Source organism: Cryptomeria japonica, chromosome 7 (assembly GCF_030272615.1).
Source record: "Cryptomeria japonica chromosome 7, Sugi_1.0, whole genome shotgun sequence".
Taxonomy (NCBI): domain Eukaryota; kingdom Viridiplantae; phylum Streptophyta; class Pinopsida; order Cupressales; family Cupressaceae; genus Cryptomeria; species Cryptomeria japonica.
Window position 1 is genome coordinate 431,602,360 of NC_081411.1, and position 23,547 is coordinate 431,625,906.

Consider the following 23,547-nt stretch of genomic DNA (forward strand, 5'->3'; position numbering starts at 1 on the left):
ATCTATAGCCACAAGCTCCCCAAAGAAGTTGGCAATACCTGAGAAAACATCCTCCAACCAGAATTCAAGTGGCAAACTAGACAATCGCACCCATACCGGGACAAATTAAAAAAAGGAGTCATTGAGCTCCATATTTGGAGACCATTTCCTTAAGGATAACGAGGATTTCCCAAACATCCAAGGTCCTCCACTTAGGGCCATTTCCAAATCTTCCCCACAAGAGAAGGAAAAGACAAAGAAACCCCTTGACAGGGCTGAAACATCAAGCTGTCCTTTCAGCCTCCATTTTCTCTTAACAAAAGATCTAACAACCTCAATATTAGGTATGGGTCCAACAAGTTTACCAACTAGAGAAAAAGCCATCAGAGATATACTATGGTCTATTACCATGTCTAGAACTGCAATAGCCAGTCTACCTATTTTTCTATCAAAAATATCTTCCACAGAAGGAAAGGATGATTTACCAGTGGGTTTGTTTGCAAAAAGACTATTCCAGGGTTTGAGAGCTTTATTCTTTGTTGTCTTTTTCAAATCGACACTCAATATCTCGGGAACCAACTTTGAAGAATCTTCATTATTTTGAGGAGGGTCTCAATGTCATGGGTCCCCATCCTTTTGACCATCCTCATCATCCACCGTAGAACCAATTTACAAAATTTGGTGGAGGTTGCATAGATATGGTTTCACTGACTACATGGAAAAACTGCATGGGAGTAAAAAGTCGGTGTCTCATGGTTTCACCAAGAGATGGAGCAATAACAAAGTCACTCTGTTTAGGCAGACTTGGACGTTGGATGAAGACTTGGTGGTAGAGGTTATAGGTTTACAGAAGGAAGGTACCAAATTTTATAGAGACCGCAAGTTCTCGGTGGAAGCCACCAAGAACTTCCCGAAAAGTGATGAAGAGAGGGTTCAGCTCACCAAGAAGGACAATGTGTCCTACTATCTTCCTCAACAGGTAAAATCTTTCTGGCAGAAGATGTTAAGAGTTTTAATGGAATACATAACGATTGATGGTAGGTTTTCTAAGGTTTACAATTATCATTTTGTTATCCTAAACCATTTTTGCCATGGATTGAAGATCTCTTTGCCTTTCTATTTAGCTTCTTCTCTTAATGAAAGCTTGGTCGATCATGCCAGAAAACCTAAATCTTATCCCATTTCTCACCAAGGGCTTATACTGCTTATTTATGAGCATTTGAAGGGTAAAGCTAGGGCTAATAGGGAAGATCTTTTAGTGGAAAATGCCCATATTTTCGAGGGTCATGAGGGCTATGAGTCTGATGATGATAAATATAACATTCCTTTACATAAGAAAGGTAGGGTTGCTGATGAAGCTAAAGATGAGATGGAAGTGAAAGCTAGTTTAGAGGAGGAACAAGGGAAGGTGGTTGATGTTGAGGTGGAGAGTGAGAAGAAAAAGGCCGAGGGAGAGGGAGAGAAGGTGAAGAGAAAAGAGTACTCTGAAGAGTTGGAAGTATCGAATAGTAGGAATGAAGATCATCACACTATGGAGAAGGTAAACCCTAGGTTTGTGAGCTTTGCTCCAAGTATGGAGACTGTAGACTCCATTTTGAACGCTGCTAGAAATAGCACTCTGGAAACTTTCAACTTCCAAAAATGGGTGATTGAAAATATCTCCAGTATTCAGAATAAACAGAGAGATTTAGATCATAAAATTCAAAATTTGATTAAGGATACCAATACGGTAGGTAAAGAGGATGCGGCGGTGGAGACTAGTGAGGCTGAGGATGAAGACGATATGCAGGATTGGTTAGAAAAAGAAATGATTAAGGGTGATCTGAAGCATCTTGAAGATGTGATTAGAATCATCAAAGAAAAGGGAGAGGCTGATAATGATATTATTATTAATCGGATTACTAAAATCGAGAAGGCCTTGAAGAAATCTATGGAGTATAGCCTTGAGGTTTTGAAGGTTTTGTCTCGTAATGTGAATGCTTTGGTTTCTTGTTTGGAGAAGAACAAGAAAAACAAAGAGATGGTGATCATTGATGATGTGTCGACCACCAGTTATTCTCCTCACTCTTCATGATGGAGAACAAGGAAAACTACCAGTGATATGGAGATGAAGACTAAAGAAACCCATCAGATGCAGGATAACAAAGACCTGAAAGAAGATGCTAATGCCATGATGATGCTGGTTAAGAATGCATAAGAGTCTATAAATTTTTTTATCTGACATGTAATCTCATCTTTGGTTGCCAGTCTCTCGCTGGCTTTTTGTTGTTATTTTCCTTAGCTGTTGTTTTCTCTGCTATTCTTTTGCAACTCATCTTACTATGTCCTTTCCTCTCTAGTTTCTTTTATTCTTATCTTCTTATTTTGTAAGTGAGTTTCGAGTCCCTTAAAACTTGATTTTCCTTAATAAAAAACTACTCATTGTATTAGCGGAACCTAGATTTATGTTCTGATGACTATATGTGGAACCTATTGAGTAGGAAACTTGAGGTTGTGTTGAACTTTTCGTATGGAAAAAATGTGAGGCTTGTGTTCGACTTGGTACCAAATCACTTGACAATGTTGGTGTGGTTTGAGAAGTTATAGTAGCCCACATTTGTGTGCTAATATTCATAGTTGAGGGCGATGCACTTTATTGAGAACTTGTGTTTGACACAAAGCTGCTTGAGTTGACTATGTTGATGCATTTTGGGAGGAACTTGAAGTCATAGCTTTTGTTTGTGTTACATTAGGTACTTGACTACTATTTTGACCTAAGGTGATTCCTAGTGGTAAGATCATTGTGACATCAAAAACCTTGAGGTAACTTGGCACTATTTTGTAATAACAAAAAAAGATATCTATCTCTATCATTGTTTACAAGGGCATTTAGACTCATAAGGACATGTGGGTCCTATTGAGCTACCTCAATATATTCATGTGTCAAGTTTTGTTATAGCTCTTGTATTGTTGGCATTCCATAAGGATTTAATTGTTGATAGTTTTGACTGTTTGACATATCCATGTTCCAAGTAGGGTTGATTGACGAGTTGTTGTTTGGGTCAATTTTACTCTTTTCCTTTTATGACCTTGTGATGAGCATTTAAGACTTCTATATGAGGAAATGTAATGTCCCTACTTTGAAATAGAATTTAATAATAAATAATAATAAAATTAAAATACAAAAGAATAAATATAAAAATTAAAATTAAAATATAAAAGAATATAATTAAATATAATTAAAATTTGATTAAAGTTAATGAAAGGTCAAAAGGCATGAAATGATAAGTTGTGACTTCCTCAAACGTGAGATATAAAACAGAGAAGAGAAACTCATTTGAGGGGAGGAGAATTTGAAAAATGAGAAGTGCAGATCTAATTTAAATAAGAACTGCAGATCTAATTATAAAAGGTTATGTCCCTTTCAAAGGGCAGAAATAATGAAGAGTTGCACTCTTTCAAAAGGTGCTAATGGTGAAAGGGTGTGTCTCTTGCCAAAGGGCATGCATGATGAAGAGTTGTGACCTCTCCCTCACATTGAGAGATTTAAAGGAAAGGAATCAAAGCATCCAATAACATCACCATGGATCAGATCAGATCAAAACTATTATTAAGTTACATGCAGTAACATCCTTATTCTTGGTGGTATGCATGGGGATGTGCTTAATAAGTATGCTTAATATATGAAGCCCAATAATGTTCTTATGCAGAATTAATAGTAATGCTAATATGGGCTGCAATATGTATGACAGTCATACTTAATTTCATATATCTATTCATAATACATAAGATATATATATACTTATAGTCTAAATCATGTTATTACTTTCTGTATTTAAAAAGATGGGATTGAGATGTTCCAAAGAGGGGCAGTCCAAATCCAAGCAATAGTTTAAGTCCCAAGATAGGGTGGGGATCAACGACCCATAAGCCTTGAGGGTATAGACCCAAGATAGGTAAGGGCTTGGATTTGTAAACTTTGAGGGAACCTATTGTAGTTGGTCTCTAAGTGCTTTGGTAACATACATAAACCCTTCTCCCTTAAACTGAAGTAAGAGCAAGGTTTGATATCTATATTAAGAACTATGAATAATGAAATTAATTAGCTAATGAGGAAAATAGAAAAGCACTTGTTAATAACTTATTGAAGAAAATCTATCAATTTTAGTATATTTAAATAAATCAGGTAGGGGACATTACGGGACACTATGACCTAATGCGAGATGATGACAGACCTTGGGTATGAGAGAAAGAATCTAGACCAAAAAGTGATGTATGCAAAACTAGACCTAACTCTCTATTGGGGATTAGGATGTAAATCTTGTTGATTACTTTGTTGAGGTATTTGTAATGCAAGTCTCTCAAGTTCTTGTCTAAGGAGTTCTGCAACAATTTCTTTATCAATTCTATGAGAAATCTTATACTCTCTATCTAGTTCAATCCTGACTCCTATGTATTGAGGTGCACTTGTCTTTAATTTCCAAGCCAAGTTATCTAAGCCATCAATGATTTCTTGTTGACCATCATTCGACACTAGATTAGGTTGCTCGAAGGGGAGAAAACCATCACCTAGTAGACGCATTAAGGCACATGCTATGAATTTCTAGGATGGTCATGCAAATGATGACATACTATGACATACGTATATGGTGTCTAAACAAGGACTAAAATGAAGATTATAACAACACTAGAATGAGTTTCTATGTATGAGGATGACAATGAGACACAAATAAGGACTTTCTAAGGAATATGTAAAATTTACGTAAGGACTTATGCAAAGATTACGATGACATACATGGAAACTTTATTAGGATGATAATGAGGACTATGCGAGGACTATAATGCAAGGAATGATGCAAAGAAAGAAAATAAATGAGGAATATAATAAAGACAATAATGATGACAATGTAAGGAATATAATGTGAGGACGTAAATGAGGATGATAATGAGGACTATGCAAGTACTATAATACGAGGACTAATACAAAGTAAGGATGTAAATGAGGACTATAATCAGGATGATAATAAGGAATATGCAAGGACTGATAAAAAGTAAGGATGTAAATGAGGACTGGAATGCGAGGACTGATGCAAAGTAAGGATGTAAATGAGGACTATAATAAGAACAATAATGGGGACTATGCAAGGACTATAATGTAAGTACTGATGCAAAGTAAGGATGTAAATGAGGACTATAATGAGGATAATGAAAAACCTAAGGACTCTTGGAAAACTTATGGTCACAAGTATGTAAAATTTTGGACTTTGTTGAATTGTATAGTGTATCAAGATAGAGACAATTTCAAGTAACTCTATTTGTAGGACAAGTCTATTTTTCAATTCTGAGAACATTTTCTAAAGATAAGTATAGCTGGATGAACTGTGTTTTGACAAACTTTAAGAATTTAGAGCTACATAAGATAGGGCCTAAAATAGCTTAAATACTAAATCAATACTAGTCTAGCACAATGATACATACAAAAACATAGAAAACAATCTTAGGTTGGATAGTGGAAACCGTTCAATGGGGCCCCCACAACAAAATACCAAAACAAGACTGACAAATAGAGATTCTGGAAGCACTAGCTCCACTCCACAAGACACACTTCTCGGGCATATGGCAGTCTCTCTTACCTCAAATATCCAAGAATCTTATCAGTGAGGATTTTCTGTCTCATCATGTAAGGTACACGGAGGGTATCTATGGGGTACGATCTGCACTCCCAGAACTAATGAATGTGGGATTTGCGTTATGAAGTTGGTTCTTACCATAAGTTTTGAGGGGTCCCAATCCCATGAAAGATTCATAGAGGAAGCCACTTAAGGCTTTAGTTAAGCTTATTGGTGCAAGGAAGGCCCCCACATACATCAAATACACTCAACACTCTAGCCGCTTGACCAATATATTTATATAGCAGCTTTAAAAACATGCCCGAGAGTATGCTGGGAGAGATGACATTCCCAACATATCCCAATTTAAAGTACCTGATAACTGAGTATGACCAATTCTAAGATGGACTGATTTTTGACCAGGATACAAAATTTTGACTTAAGATGGACAATTTCCTGACACAGACAGAGTTTCGACTTAGGATGGATTAGTTTCTGACACAGACAGAGTTTCAACTTAGGATGGACTAGTTTCTGACACAGACAGAGTTTCGACTTAGGATGGACTAGTTTCTGACATGGACATAGTTTCTAATCACTGAGTTGGTTTCTTGTCTTCTCCAATTTGGTATTTCAGTTTTTATTTCAAGGATGAAAACACAGAAAACAAGTAGTATGTATAGTGACTCCAATCACAACATGCAAACCCTAAGGAATTTGGTGAGGAAAGAAAACCTTTCCTTGTAGACTCAAGTACACACCCAATAGCTAATCAAAATATGACCGTTGAGTCTCACACAATGGATTCTCAATGCCGTATTATCCAACACCAAATTCTAATGGGGGCACGAAATGATAAGTATCTTGGGAGAGTTACTATCTCTCTTGCACAAATATTATCCCCCTTTCAGAGATGAACCAGGTAGCTTCTAATTTTAATTGGAACTAGTCAGGGACTTGTTCGATGCATTGAGGTATAAACTCAATTAAGAGGTCTCCCAGCCTTGAAAACAAAGGTTTAATATACCTGAAGGTTTGGAGGAGAGCTATTCCTGAGCACTATCGTTGACTTGATTTTCATCAAATCATGTTTATTTTATAGTGGGTTGGAGTACTTGGCATTTAGCTATTCCCACTTAGGTCATTCCCCTCACATCGGCCGTAATGGCCTTAAGAGTTTTTCAACCCCTCGGGAGGGCAGGCCTGCTAAAGATGTACAAATCTCAAAAAAAGAAAAAGCCTCAAGGGTCTGGATTTCTGATTGTCTAGAAAAAGACAAGAGCATACTCTCCTACCTCTCAAAATCTTTTAAAAACATGAAAGACAGATTTGTTCTTTAACCAGATAGCACGTTAGGCTCCTAAAAATGAATTTAAATAATACACGATGTTTAGTCGATTCTCCTTAGGCAACTTGCAAAGACAATGAATCAGTAATCATATTGTCTTTTTGCAGCAAGCATATTCTTTGACAAGCATTCTGCAAAAACTGATTAGGATGTGAAAAATTCTGAGATAGACAGATAAATAGTCAAGGTCAGTCATCAGAATAATCAATAAAAATCACTAAAATTTGCCTCTTTTAAAATTTTTTTTACCAGAAAATACAGAGTCATATGATAGCATGAAAACTTGTACGATATAGGATCCCAACTCGTACGAGACAAGATTCAAGTTTGTATGAAACCTGCAGTTTGTCATTCAGCCTGTGGGAATTGTCATACCAGATGTACGGATGAAAAATGGAAAAATCTGAAATCTAGAAAATAACAAAAAAGTAAGCAATCAGTCTTGGAGGCCAAAAAAAATGTAGTCTTCTGCCCCACGGTGGGTGCCAGAGATGTGTGTTTGAAAATGTGGTCTATAGCTACAAGCACAACACTTCAATTAAGTCATTATATGCATGGTTAGTAATCAATAATCATAAGCAATAAACCATAACAAAGTGACTAATTGCCTTCTAAAAGATGCGAGTATAAGATTGCTCTCAGATTTTTATAAGCAATACCAGTGACTAGACTACACCAAGATGAAGGGTTTAATCTATATGATATTAACTATATGGATGCAAAATGGATGAATAATTCAAGCAAATAATCAATTCAAGCAATAATGTATGTAAGCAATAATGGATGCAAATCTAAAAAGCACAATGATCTTCAATGACTCTAGAGCGAAATTAGTGAGATAATAATCTCCAAGCGTGTTCTCAAAAATCTCTGGGGTAAGTTGGAATGAGAGCTGAAGATTGAATTTATAGAGAATTACCAAGAGAAAATATCAATTTAGGATTAATTGAAAATAATTGGGAAATCAAGTTTTGTTAACCTTGAGATAGATTCCAGTTATAGTTTAATTGAAATGCATTCAAATTAGAAGTCCAAGTTGCATTAAAAATAATAATAAATAAATTCCATGCATTTGTGATAAAAATAGATAATTCTTTTATTTATTCAAGAAAAGAGTCTTTTCAATGCAACTGAACTTCTTTTTCTGAAAAGCTTTGAGTTCCAATTTTAGAGAATAATTCAATAATTCAATTAAATTGCTTTTATAATTTCAAGTTCTAAATTTAGAAAAAAAAAAAAAAATCTCAAGTTTGATTTCTCTCTCAATTCATTTCTTTTTGTTTAATTTCAATTCAACTCTTGCTTTGTAATTAATTCCTCTTTTGTAATAAATTAATTCCTTTTGCATGATTAAATGGCAATTTATTAATTAATTAAATATGCAAGGATATTTAATAAATTAAAATAGAATAATTGATCAAAATGATATTCTTGGAAATGATTCAATTAATTAAATGAATATTTAATTAATATCGAGTAATTGAGTTGCCATGTGATATTTGATGATTAAAGAATTAATAATGTGCTCAAGATTGATTTAATGCCTTTGGTTTGGACCTTGGTGATGTTGTTGAGATTAGGAGCCCATGGTTTAGATGACCATTTTTAGGGTATTACATTTACCCCTCTTTGAATTAATGTGCGAGCAACGCGTTGGTTCAAAGAATGTGTTATGTCTAGGAGATGCCAGTTCTGAACTTGAATGATCATGAACTAGATGAAGAGTAAGGTGTTTACCTTGATTTAAAGCGACAAAGCTGAATGAAGTCTGATTAAAGTGATACCGTTCCTGAACATGATTGAACTGAGGAATGATAGAAACAAAAGATACCGAACTTGAACTTGATTGATCAAGAAGTAGATCTTACTGATCTAGAACTTGATTGATCTAGACACAGTGAGTGATGATAAAAATCGATCTTGAACTTGAATGATCAAGATACAATGAAAATAAACTGTTCATCTTGATCAAGAAACGAATACTGAACACCTTCTTAGATTGAGTGTGATCAAAGATACTCTTTAAGCTTTTGATTGAGTTTAAACAAATAATCAGCTTGATTTGAAGTGATGAAACTGATTAACATTAAGAGATTAATTCAGATGAAAGACAAATATCAACTTGATTTGAAGCGATGAAACTGATATGCCCCTAGCAATTGATTCGATTTAGATAATCGAGAGATCTCAACTTGATGTGAAGTGATGAAGCTAAGATGTCCCTTAGCAATAAGAATTGATTTTCTTTAGTTAAAAATATTTTGCTTGATTTTTGATGAATATTTGAAAAAAATGTTCTCGACATTGAAGATGTGAGGTCATAAGGCCATGAGTATGCCCCCTCAGGAATGAAACCGAAAAAAAAATAGCGAGGGTAGTTGATCATAGGCAATTGTGTGGCGAAAATAAGTTATTTGAGCGCAAATTGATTCTTAGGAATATTTGAAAAATTGACATTAATTGATGAGTTAATTGAGCACAGAGTTGATCATAAAGTTGATGTGTAGAATTGAAATGGATATGCAGCATTGAAATTGAGCACAATTTGAAGAAAAAAATGAGCATTTGATGAAAAGAGTGCTAAGTGGTCCAAATTGTGAAATTGACTAGCAAAATGATCTCGAATTTCAATTTCGATCCCAAAACTGAAATCAAAGTGGGTGAATTAGCTAAGTGTACAATTTTCATGTCCATCAGAGAAAGTTGAAAAATTAGGTTTTTGGCTATATATGGGACGAATGTGTCATTTTCAAATCATTTTAACCCTCCAAGTTTGAAAATTCAAAAAGCTTTCTGCAAAGAAAATGGTGGTCCCTACTCATCAGCATTGATTCGAGTGCCAAAGACGTCATAATCGACCCTGAAACTATGAGCCAGTGGTAAGTGATTGATCTTAAGCTTCTTTATGTTTTCAATTTTCAATTTTTTTTCTCATTTTTCAAGTTTTTTGCATGTGTGGGGTTGGGTTTCACATTTTATCGTGCGAGATAGGATTCTATCTTGTATGAGTAACTGGTAAATTATATTTTGTCATTTGAAGTCATTAGAATTATCATTCAGGATGCACCCTTGTATCATACGACATGTCTGTAAAAAGACCATTTTGTCATGTGGAGTCCAATAAATTGTCGTTTGGGGTTGTTTTGTCGTACGGAAGTTATTCTTGACTTGTACAAGATTTTGTCCCTTTGTGTTTTGTTGTTCGAGAGACAGTGAGCATTTTTGAAGGTCTAAACGTGAAATTTTGATTTTGCATTTGACTTAGTTGGATTTGCTTGATGTTTTACTTCTCGTGTAGGCTCATTTGGAATATTTTCTGATGCTTTGTTGTTGGGTTTTTACAGGTTCGATTACCTCCTGTGCTCTTTAGATGCGTTTATCCTCCCACTATGGCATTAGTTCGACATTTATCTGAGGTTGAGCAAGCTCATATTGATGTATGTGGTTTGACTCATCTTCTTAGTTTGCAAGATGTCCATGTGAATCATGGTATGCTCATGACATTGGTAGAGCATTTTTATTCAGAGCATAACACATTTCATCTATCGGTGGGAGAGTTGACTATCACTCCCGAGGATGTATATAGGATCCTCTATATCCCTTTTGCTGGGGATAAGGTGGATTACGATTCAGGGCACCTTCCAGGATTGCAGGCAGTGAGGCATGTCTTCAGAGATCCTGACATTTTGACTCGTTCTATTAGTTGGGACATATTGATGAGCAGATACAATGATGAGTTTCCTCTAGCGTGTGTTCTAGTAGGATTCATAGGCTATTTTCTGATGCCAGATAGAGGGTAGCAGGGTTTCCAGTGTGGTTGGGGTAGGATGTTGATGAGATTGATGGAGACCCCTCAGAGGCTTGGTTGGGGTTCTTTCTTGTTGGCTCACATGTATCACAAGATGCATGAGATCGTGTATAGAGATGGTCGGAGCATGGCCGTAGGTGTATATATTTTATAGGTTTGGGCTTGGGAGCATCTTCCCATTTGTCGGCTAGTGGTAGATGATAGTAGAGAGCTCGAGCAACTGATTATATATAGGTATACCAGTTATATTACGCAGCCCCATCTGGGCAAGATATATTTTTTGCGGCGATAACTAGATGATTTGATAGCCGTACTGTGGAGACCTTATAGAGGTTTGGAGCCATGGGATGACTGGCGGCTAGTCCATAGGGACCTTTTTGTCACACGCCCACTTATTGGGAGATCACAGACTATTGTGGAGCGGTTTGTCATTTCTTAAGTGATGAGGCAGTAAGGCCGGCCTCAAGGGATATCGTAGGAGTTTACAGCGTATGTGCATTACATAGATGAGGAGAGACATGGATGGTCTCCATGATTATCTTGTCCCCTAGCCATGCAGGAGTTGATTGGTCTACAATGCCTTAGATGGGATTATATGGATGATGTAGCAGATGTAGGGGTACTACCTCAGTTTAGAGAGTGGTTCCATCAACATCCTTTTCCTAGGTTTACTGATCCAGGTGAGTAGGCACCACGCTTTGAGGATATTGAGGATGATGCTCCTGCACAGGTACAGGGACAAGGTTTGAGACAGGGCTAGAGAGCCAAGGCTCTGAGGCAGATAGGTGGGGATCCTAGTGCTAGTAGTAGCAGGGTTCTAGCTGAGGGTGGACAATAGAGGGGTGAGGGTGGATCACTTGGGAGAGTAGGAGTGAGATTGGGTGGAGCTAAGGAGGAGCAAGCAGGGGATAGACACATGACAGCTGATGAGAGCATGTCTTACAAAGTTGTAGTCACAGTTGATAGTGGCTTAGAATCAGCTAGCAGAGTGAGATCGTCAGCTTATGGAGCTGAGAGTAGATCGCGATCGTCAGATTGCAGTGATGAGAGCAGAGCGAGACACCCTCTAGCAGGAGGTTTTGCATCAGAATAGTAGGGAAACCTACTATGTTACAACATATAGCATGATAGTTCCAGTAGCACATCAGGTGATTCCTTATTCTCAGTATATGGCAGATTCTGAGGGAGCTTGGGCACCTCGACAGGGTCCCGGTCATCAGGCTCCTCCTCCACTAGGCGATGAGGGAGAGGTTGAGAGCTAGATATTCTTGTTGTAGCTCAGATATATTTTTTGTAGACACACCCATTTTTTGTAGCCTATATGATTCTTGCTTCGATGGGAGTTTGTATATGTCATTCGACATCATTTTGTACCTTTAGACTTGACATGATATATATATGAGAGATCTGATTTGACTTCATCATACTTGTGTTGATTCATTTATGAGATGTCTTTTATATGCTTTGTTCTATATGTATGCATTTCTTTTCAATATGAATGTATGTACTGCAAATGATTATGGATGTCTATTTTTGTTTCTTTTCATATGAAAATGAATGAATGAGCAACGAAGTAATGAATAATACAATTTTTTTTTTCATTTTTCTATGCAATAAGATGAATGCAGATGACAGAATAATGAAATGTATGAAGCTATATTAAATGTTATGTATGTAGCTAAAACATCTCAAAACACAAGTACTCGATCAAAGAAATGATGATAAATAGACCACTTAGCGTAAGAAATGATGATGCTTTCAGCTCTCATTCAGAAGATAAAGAGATTATTACCATACTGAAATCACTCTAAAGTCACCAAAATACAGAATGATATGTAAAATGATATGCAAAATGATATGAAAAATGCATCCTAAACCTATTCACTGGATTTAAAATACTTAAGATTCATCACTGAGCATAACAAACACAATAGGCAGGTTAGAGTTCCTTTCTTTTTCAATGTGCAGTATTAATTATCTTGTTCGCAATGACCCTTTTTTCATTCATATCCTTAGACAAATTTCGTAGGGACCCGAATTGCATCATAAAGAAATTCCCTCAAAATAGACAAAGAAATGATATGGACCTCCCTGTAACATACAAATAAACAGAGTCGAGGTATGTGAGGCAATTTCACCTTGTTGTGAAGGCTCTTATCACAGACACCCAGCTAATTTATATGTTTCCAGATCATTGGGATCATTCTTACAAGCAAAAAACAAAGAAAATATTATGCCCCCAATCCTTGCTCCTCTTAGTCACAATAGACTTCCTCGATTTACTCAGAGGGATAATAATCAAAAACCAATATAGAAGACAACACACAAAGAAAATTGTTCATTCATAGCTCAAACTGTTTAGTGATTGTTTTCTATTATGTTGTTTTGCTTGTTTACTCAGTGATAAAAAAACTCTTTGGTAGTTAGGAGATAGGTGACTGATTCAGAGTGGACCACGACGATTCACTGACGGAAAGATGACTTGGTTGACACTGCTTAGGATATGTAATGTGCTCTCTCAAGTAACCTAAGTCTAGGACGCTGATCAATTTCAATTCATGAAGGTTCCAATGAACCAGGATGTCAGAAAAGTGACTGAAAAATATGTACAAGAGAAAACAAGGATGCATGAAAGCGGGAAATGGCAACGTTGTGTTGATAGATGGAGTGCTTGAGTACAAGAGGTGCCTATTTGCCAGGTTTTCACCTGCTTGGCAGAGATTCGTTTCTTTTTTTTTTACCAAGGTGTCTATTTACTAGATTTTCATGAGGGCATTTTCTCTCTTTATATTTTTTCTTTCTTTTTCTCTTTTTTTATTTTATTTTATGATTTTTATGATTTTTTAAAATTTTTTGTAGGACTTTTTTAGCTGTACAAGTTGGTGGCACAGAGAGTGCTAAGTGAATAATTTATTCAAGTGGATGGTGTTAATCGGTTCATGGAGCTATTCTCCTTTTGAGTTTGAGAGTCGATAGTCACTAGAGCCGAATACTATAGTAACAATGTAGGGACCCATCCAGTTGGGTTCAAACTTCCCTTTATTGTCGTGAAACTGTTCATTTTTTGGATTTTCTCTCAGAATTAGGTCACCAACCTAAAATTCTCTTTGTCAAACTTTCTTGTTATATCCTCTAGACATTCTCTTCTGATACACTCTGAGATGATCAAATGCCACTTGCCGATGGTCATCCAACAATTCGAGTTCTTGCAATCTAGATATTCTATGATCTTCATTAGTAACAAGACCTTGCAAGGAAACTCTTAGAGATCATATTTCTACTTCAATAGGTAGTACTGCTTTGGACCCATACACAAAAGAGAAAGGTGTAGCCCTAGTAGGTGTTTTGATACTTGTTCTATAAGCCCATAGTGTAGGATTGAGCTGCAAATGCCAATCCTTCCCAGACTTGTTCACTGTTCTATGCAAGATAGTTAGTAGGTTTTTGTTAGATGCCTCAGCTTGTCCATTACCTTGAGGGTAATATACTGATGACCAGTGTTGCTTTATTTTGAATTTCTCACAAAGCTCATCTAGATCTTTATTCTTAAACTGTCCTCCATTATCAGTCACGATGGATGAAGTTATCCCATACATGCATATGATATAGTTCAGGATGAACAAGGTGACTTGTTTACTAGTTTTTTTGATGAGTGGAACTGCTTCTACCCACTTGGTGAAATACTCAGTGGTAGTTATGATGAATTTATGTCCATTAGATGAAGCATGATATATCTGACCAGTGAGATCAAAGGCCAGTTTGTAATAAATGGTATGAGGTCCCTTGCCGGGGCATGTATGAGATTTCCATGAAGCTGACATTTCTCACAAGTCTTAACAAATTGGATGGCTTCTTTTTCCATGTATGGCCAATAGTAGCCAACCCGTAGTAGTTTTTGAGCTAAAGTAAGGCCATTCGAATGAGATCCACAAATAACTTCATGGACTTCCGATAATGCATGTTCAGATTCTTTAGTTTCTAGACATCTAAGCAATGTACCATCCAAACCTCATCTAAATAAATCATTAGCTATGATAACATACCATGAAGCATTTTGAGTTAGGTTTCTTTTCTCATTTTGGGTAAGATTTCCAGGGATAATTTGGTCACATAGATAGGAATAGATGTGGTTGTATCGGGATGAGTCATGCTCAATAATAGAACAGACTATTTGGGTCTTAGGAGAATCATAAGTGGGGTAATATAACTCTTCCACCAGGAAATCAAAGCAAAAATTGGACTCCTGTAACTTAGGTATAGATGCCAAGGTAGACATAGCATTTGCTGCTCTATTTGTGGATCTAGGAATCTACTAGAATGATACAAAAGAAAAATAATTCTTAAGCTCATCAACCATCCTCTTGTAAGGTATCAATTTCTCATCTCGAGTCTGATATGTATCATTGATTTGATTAACCACTAGCTGAGAATCTCCATAGACATACAATTCTGCAACCTTCCATTCAATAGCTAGTTTTATCCCATTCACCAAAGTTTCATATTCTGAAATGTTGTTCATGCAAGGGAATAGAATCTTATAAGACTTTGGGATTGAATACTTCTAAGGAGTAATGAATAATATGCCAGCACCTAAACCATTTTGAGTAAAGGACCCATCAAAGAACATTTTCCAAGCTTGCTGAGTAAGATGCATTATAGATTCATCTGGTAACTCTATGTGTAGTGGTTGAGAGTCTTCAAGTGTAGCTTCAACAAGTTGATCAGAAATTACCTATCCTTTTATGGCTTTGCATTCCATATATTCAATGTCAAACTCTGTAAGGATCATGACCCATTTCACCAATCTTCCTGTAAGTGTTGCCTTATTGAGAAGATACTTGAGTGGATCAATTTTGGCCACTATCTTGACTGAATGTGCTAGCATGTAGTGTCTCAATTTTTGTGATGCAAAGACTAAAGCCAAGCATGCTTTTTCTATTATAGTGTAGTTCATTTCATAAGACACCAATGTCCTACTAATGTAATAAATAACTTGTTCCTTTTTGTCGTCATCCTGTTGCGCCAGAAGTGCCCCCAACGATGAATCAGTTGTTGATATATATAAGATTAGTGGTTTACCCTGAATCGGTGGCATCAATATCAGTGGATTTGATAGGTACTCTTTGATTTGCTGAAGATGTTGTTCACACTGCTAATCCCAGTTGTAAATTACTCCTTTTCTCAATACCTTTGTGAAAGGTTGAGCTTTGTCTGCTTGCTGAGAAATGAATCGTCTGATGGATTGGAGACGTCCTTGTAGACTTCTCATTTAACTAATGTTCTTCGGAGGTGACATTTCCATTATAGCTTGGACCTTCTCAGGATCAACCTCGATTCCCTTCTTTGAAATAATGTAGCCAATTTGTTTACCAAATGTCACTCCGGATGCACACTTCTTTGGATTTAACTGGAGTTTGAACTTTTCCATTCTGTCTAGTATAGGACCTAACTCTTGAATATGCATTGATCTTTTCATAGTCTTCACTAAGGTGTCATCAACATAATATTCCATATTCTTATGCATCATATCATAAAAAATGGTTGTAACTTCTCTTTGATAGGTTGCTCCAGCATTCTTTAGCCCAAATGGCATGATGTTCTAGCAAAAGGTTCCCCATGCATAGGTGAAAGTTGTCTTTTCTTGATCTCTAGGAGATATTTTGATTTGATTATATTTGGAGAACCCATCCATTAGTGAGTACATTTCATACCCAGCAGTCATGTCGACTATCATATCAATGTTTGGCAATGGAAAGTCATCCTTCAGACAAGCTTTGTTAAGATCTCTGAAGTCAGTGCAAACTCTGATAGACTTGTCTGCCTTTGACACAGGTACTATGTTTGAAATCCATTCGGCATAATCTATAGCTCTGATGAATCCAACTTTGAGCATTTTTTCTAGTTCAACCTTGACTAATAGTGCTACGTGTGGGTGCATCTTACGGAGTTTTTTCTTAACCAGTTTTACTCCCAGTGTAATTGAAAGATGGTGCATAATGAGATCAAGATCTAAGCCTAGCATATCAGAGTACATCGATGCAAAGTTTATTTTCTTTTCTAAGAATAGCTAAGTGAACTCCTTCAATTCTTTTGCTGATAATGATTGAGATACATGAATGATGTGTGGTGTCTCTTGACTCCCAATGTTCACTGGCTGAGTTGGCTCGATCAATATGGAGGACCTTTCCTGGAAATGACTTGGCAATATATCAAGTATCTCACCTTCAGGCGCCTCAGAGAGGTTTTCACCTTTAGGTACGTCCTTTATTTTCTCTTTTTTAGATTCTGACGCTGCCACAATGTGGTTTTCACCATCAGATCTTTTATTTTTATTTTTCTTGTTTTTGCGACTAAGATACTTGATATTTGCTTCAGTCATATTTTCACTTTGTTCATTGGTGGAAGAGCCTATAGGTTTGACTGCATTGAGATAATAGGCTAACATATAGTCATTGGCAAAAGTAGGTATATTCATGGGCTAGTTTTGTAAAGTACAGTCAATCAAGTTGGGGTGTACTAAGGATAAATTTTGGATAGGTTGAAGAGCGTTCATGGTATTGTTATCACAACGGGAGATTGAAAAGTCGAGTTCCAGAAGAATACCTTGCGTAAGTGTCTCGAGACCAGGAAGAGTCAGATCATGATTATTAAATTTCATGTTAATATTTAGTTGATCTAATCCGATAGACATACTTGTAACATCATTCACTACACCAGACTGGATGTCATATTGTGGTTTAATAGCGATGAGATCAGTAGACAAATTTTCATTATTTGTATTAGTTGATTAAGAATTTGAGGCTGAGTAGATATTGTCCTGAATAGGACTGTCATCAGAGTCATCAGGTGAAGTTTCTGAGTCTTCTTCAAGTGATTTAATAGGTGGATGTATGGTATCAACACCAACATCTTTAATACATCAAGTTCCTTCATGTTGTGGTTCATTTGTCACTTGTATCTGACACACTTGTTGACATGATCTTGATGTTTCTGTGATTTGTTGTCATCTACTCCATTCAACTTCTTCTAGACTGATAACTCGTTCTTGTTATGTAGCTTCCAACTCTTCTTGTGTAGTGCTATACCTGATTTGTTCTATTTTAGGATAGGGGTACATAGATGAGAAGCTTTATGGCATTCTTCCTTCTTTCAGTCCTTGTTCATAATTTGCTTGTCTCTTTTGTCTAATTTCCTATATTTCTTTCTCTAGTTTTATGCGCATCGACTCTTGAGTATCATCTATGACACTGCTAGACTCTTCTAAAGTTTCTATAGTGGATGTGTCTGAGAGGTGGTCAGGACCCCATTCATACTCATTTGAATCACTCTTCGAATCGTCTACTTGCTGCCTACTAGTATATGTGACTGGAACTTTTAGTGGTGCAAACAATTCTCTAATTCTTACTACTTCATCTCTTATATCCTCAGGGACCTCAACTTCATGTATTATTGTAGCTACTACCATCGAAGCTTGAGCACTAACTGTTTCTTCTTTCTTGACTATTGATTCCTCTTTCTCTTTTCTACACTCTACTTTTGTTTGTTGAGTGTCTACTTCCTGTAATGTTAAAGGTGATATTCTTTTCTACCACTTAGACTTAGAAACATGTTTTTGGTCTAATATCTTTTTTGAATCGTATCCCAGTCCAGCCTTATCATTTGTGGATTTGGTTTGTAGCTGAATTGGTTTAGTAATACCTTCCTTTTGTTTGCCTAGAGGATTAGTACCTGAATATACCATGCATTGAATCATTTTGTAGCTAGGACCATATTGGTTTGAAGAAATCTCACAATGTTGTACCTCCTCATTTTGACAATCTTCCATAAAGAGCCAGTTAAGAACATCATTCTCTTCTATTTCATCCACCAAGGAGATAGAAGACTGTACAAAGAGACCATCATATATGGTATTCGGAGCTGAAGTTTGTGTTCTCATAGCCTCTGATGGCTTGCCCAACTATTTTGGTGATGGAGGGAGAGAAACTAATGAAAGTACCAGTTTTATCTTGTAGCCATCCATGCCGGTATTTGTAATCCTCAATCTCTTTTCTAAGTTTTTCATTAGTGCTTTTGGATTTGCATTTGGAGAGGCTGCCTTATTATAAGGCACAAAAGTATCTGCACCTTTTTTCAATGCATTACAGATGACATTTGTATCGGTAGGAATACTGACTTCAGCTTAGTTATAAGGAAACTTTAAGCATTGATGGTATGTTGATAGTACTGCCTTCATTTCATGAATCCACGGCCTGCCTAGTAATTTATTGTATGACAAAGGAATATCAAGTACTTGGAAAAGGACATCTCTTTCTATAGGTCCCACTCTAATAGGTAATGACACCAGACCTTTAGAAGTCCTTTCTTCCTCATCATAGGCTTTTATTGTTATTTTCTTGCTAGGATCAATGACATTTTCAGAGAATCCTAGTTGTGTAAGTAGACTGTAAGTATAGATATTCAACCTTGTGCCTCCATCTATCAAAACATGTTTGACTCTATGTTTGTGGATCATGGCTTCAATATGCAATAGCTGGTTATGTGGATTATTTAGTGAGTTATCATCTTCTTAAGAGAAGGTCAGATAGTGAGGTGAAGTCAAATGACCCACCATAGACTGAAACTGATCAATGTCTAAATCTTTTGGAACATTGGTGGTGAGCAATGCTTTGTCTAAGATCCCTTTGTGAGCAGATGAGAGTTTTAGCAATACAAAGATTGAGATTTGAGCATTTGTCCTTTTTAACTGTTCAACGGGACTATATCCAGAAGATTATGATGAAGTTAACCTTTTAAATTTTTCCAAGGTTGATTCTTTTTGTTTGTTTGCCAAGGCTGGTGGGTTTGATGTTGCTTGAGCCAGGTCAGAAGAACTAGCTCCTTGGAGGGTGACTTTCTTTTGAGAACGGGTGAGAGCTATTGCATATCATGATTCATTTGGTTTATCTTGGACTATAATCATATTGCAATATTCTGAGTGGGAAGGCTCAATCATGTTGATAATGTTGTCCTAACTGGCATAAGTATAATTTACCTTGGCACCTCCTTTGGTCTTTTAGGAATCACCTTGTTCATAAATAGGCAAAAGATCTTTAAATGCTTTGTGATCTGCATTAGTCGGATGATTCCCAACAACAAGTTTACCAATATCTATGAGATCTTGAATCTCATGTTTTAGCTTCATGCAATCGTTTATGTTATGACCTTTATTTTGATGGAAGTCATAGTATTCATTTTCTCTCCACCATATTGGTTTAACATCTGGATCATATGGTATGGAGTTATCTGGTAGTGTTATCAAGTTGTTTGCCAACAGAGTTTTGAAAGAAGATTCATATGATTCTTCGAGAGGAGTAAAATCATGCTTAGGTTTGGAAAGCCAAGGCTTTTCTTTGAACCATTCCTTTGTTTTCTTTGGTGGATTTTCTGCTGCAGCCTCAACAGCTTTAAGTGCTTGTTTACCACTAGCCAAGTTGAATATTGTGGATTTTGAGTTGGCTTTGACAGTGTCTACTACTCCATCATTAACAATATTCTTCTTGTTGTCTTTTCCAAACTTCCAATACTTTTTCTTCTCTTTAGAGCTAGATCCTGGTTGTGTTTCTTTCCAAGGTGTGATATACCCCTTGTTTATGAGCACATCTTCCATTCAAATGGCATTATCTACCATTTTGTTAAATGATGGGTGTACTTGCATTTGTACACTATACTTTAGTTTGGGGACCAAGTTATTGACAAATATATCCATTTTCTTAGTCTAGGATAGGTTGAGAATACCTAGAAAACATCTTTCTCCAGCGTTGGAGGAAAGTAAGAAGAGGCTCCCCTATTTTTTGTTTAGTATTGCAAAGCTCGATCATAGTCATAGGATGTCGAATGTTGTATGAGTACTGTTGTAAAAATAGTTGGATTAGTTCTTCAAACATTTTTATTCCTTTGGGTAGAGTTGAGAACCATTCCATTGCTTGACCCCCTAAACTCCTCGAGAAAAGGCGCATGAGGTACGTTTGATCATGCATGAACTCCATATAGGTAGCACAAAACTCTCTGACATGATCTTGAGGATTTGAGGTAACATCATACTTATCAAATTTTGGGATCTCCACTCGTGAGGGAAATGGAGGCATGTATAGATTCTTGTCAAATGGAAAGGGACAAATTGTTTCCAAAGAATATTGTTTTGGGGACTTGTCCTTATTCTTTAGTTCTGTGACCTCCATTCATAAGGCTAGTAATTATTTGTGTACCATGAGTATAGGTGATTCTTTCTTTTTAGTAATGAGCATCTGAACATCATATCTAGTAGGAAGTTTAGCACCTTGTTTTGCTAGTTCTAAGAAATAGTCTTCATTCTCTTGGGTCATGATAGCTTTCATCATTTTTCTAAAGTCTTTGTCCTTTTGATAGTCATGAATTTCTTTTTCTGGAGGTTCAGTGTCTTTGTTAGCCTCACTTGATGATGAGCAATCATTATCATTTTCGGGAATGTTATCATCATCCTTCTTTCCGTCATTGTGTTGTTGGCATTTTTGTTGTTTATGTTGTGATTGTCATTGATGGACACACACTTGTATTAAGATCCCCTTTATATGTATGAGCTTGTGCTCAACCGGTATTTGTTTCAACCGGTATGTTGTATACTAGTCTTTAGACTAGTAGTGATTTTGCAAAATGTGTTTCCTAGTCTGAAGCGACATGTCAACCCCAAGAAGTTCATAGATCACAAGCGGTATGAGGGAGAAAAGCGACACAACACATTCATACCAGTCTTCATTTTTGTCAAACTAGCAACTGGTATTTTGTATGAACTGGTAATAATCTGTGATGAGTTACCAACTGACATTTTGTGATGAGTTACCAATCCACCGATTGTTTGATGGTGCCGACACATTGACGATGCTTCTTGTGTTGTGTTACTGAGTATGTCTAGATTTATTGAACCTAGGAAATTGTAATGTAATCCTATTGGACCAACATGAAATCAGATTCCTTTAAAAGGACATCATGTCTAGGGTTTTAAGTTGTTGCTGAAAGGGTTAATGTTGAGCTAGGGTTTAAGGTGGAAGTTGAGAATGATCTTATCTGAGAAGATCAAGTTATAACTATGTGTGAGAGAGAGAAGACTGAAGTAATGCTGGAATGCATTAGCTATGAGCAATACTAGATCTAACCAAGCAATTTGTGCTATTAGATAGATCAAACACTTGTTGATTACTCACATCTTTGACAAGTTTGTAGCCCTTAACCGGGTAGGCCTCAAAGCCTTTGTAAAATCCTCTAGCAAGATGGTTCACACATGTGAATCTAAAATCCTCTAAAAAGGTAGTCTTTAATCAGACTTATCTTCTAATAGAGATTGAGATTCCTAACAGGATCTGTTTTGGTGAAGAACATTGTAAGACCTTAACCAGTCTGGTTTCTATTCTGCAGATAGTGACTTGTGGGTTCCATCTCATCATGGTTTTTCCCAGTTAGGTTTCCACATCAAATATCTTGTGTTATGGTTGTATTGCTTTTGTGGGTGAATGCTTTATTCACATTTTGGTTTGCATGTGTGGTAACCGGTTTGACGGTTAGACTGCTTTATTGGTTTATCTTTAGACTGTGTAAGTGTTTTAGTGTAGAGATTTTTGGCATACTAATTCACCCCCCCTCTTAGTATTCATGAATTGGTATCAGAGCCTACCTTTCTATAAGTTTAACCACTTGGAAAGAGATATGGGGGAATACACCATGAGGGAACTTACCCAATGACTTACTAAGTCTGAGCAAGCCTATGATGATCTTATGGTCAAATACAAGGCATCTCAAGAAAAAAGGAGAGAACATGCAGAAAAGCTAATGGAACTATCTGAAAGTAGTTTTGAAGATGAAGCTAACATGGAAGCCATGATTGCTGAAGTAAATAAACTGAATGATTCAAAATCCAATCTGATAAAGGAGTTGGAAGGACTGACTATTAGGTTTAGTCAAGAGCTTGAGAATCGGAGAAAAGTTGAAGATTGGATAAAGGATAGAGATCATGAGATCTCCAAGTTGAAACAAGAGATCAGTGCATTGACTGCTCGCCTTCATGAGAGTAGAATGGAAAAAGAAGACATGCAAGGAGAATTGAACATAGCCATCTTAGAAAATGCAAGTCTAATGGAGACAAACACTGCTATTTCCAAAGAACTCTTTGAGTCAAAGGAAATACTTGCTAAGTTTGGCAAAAGTACTATCAAGCTAGAGCAAAATCTTGAGTCATTTAGACCGGAAAAGAATACCAATGGTCTTGGTTTTTCTGGACATGAGGAAGGAGAATCCTTAGGAACAAATGCTGAAGCATCAAAGAAGCAACCGACACTCAAAGGAAAAGGTAAGCAAAAATTCAAACCTATTTGCTTTAACTGTCTTAAAGAAGGACACACTGCCAATGTATGTAGAAGCAAAGCCTACAATAATTTTCCTTATTTTATCAACAATGTACCTAGATCCAATAAGTTCAATGGTCATTGTTATGCATGCAACAAGTTTGGGCATAGAGCATTTGAATGCAGGTCTGTAATGGATAACACTGGAAGATATCCTCAGAGGACCCAAGGAACTAGTCCTGAACCTTTTATGAATCAGAACCACAACTAGTTTAATGTCTTCAATCATCAATCAAGAAGCGGTGGTCATCAAGCGGCAACTAGATGGAGAGAAATTTGTATGATCTGTCATGGTCATGGTCACACTGCTGCAACATGTAGAAGGAAGAATGTAAATATGTACAATGGACCTTGGAGAGCACCTGGACTTGTTTGCTATCACTGCAACAAATTGGGTCACATTGCAAGATTCTG

At 36.6% G+C, this 23,547-nt stretch overlaps 1 protein-coding gene across 1 annotated transcript in view; it reads left to right on the plus strand.

The window, feature by feature from the left end:
* The first annotated feature begins 694 nt into the window (after positions 1-694).
* Positions 695-23,547, plus strand: part of LOC131856815 (uncharacterized) — a 75,293-nt gene continuing 52,440 nt past the window's right edge. The window contains exons 1-3 of the mRNA XM_059208746.1: positions 695-1,016; positions 1,104-1,519; positions 1,697-1,773. Of these exons, the coding sequence (XP_059064729.1) occupies positions 695-1,016; positions 1,104-1,519; positions 1,697-1,773 (815 nt within the window). The remainder of the gene's footprint in view (positions 1,017-1,103; positions 1,520-1,696; positions 1,774-23,547) is intronic.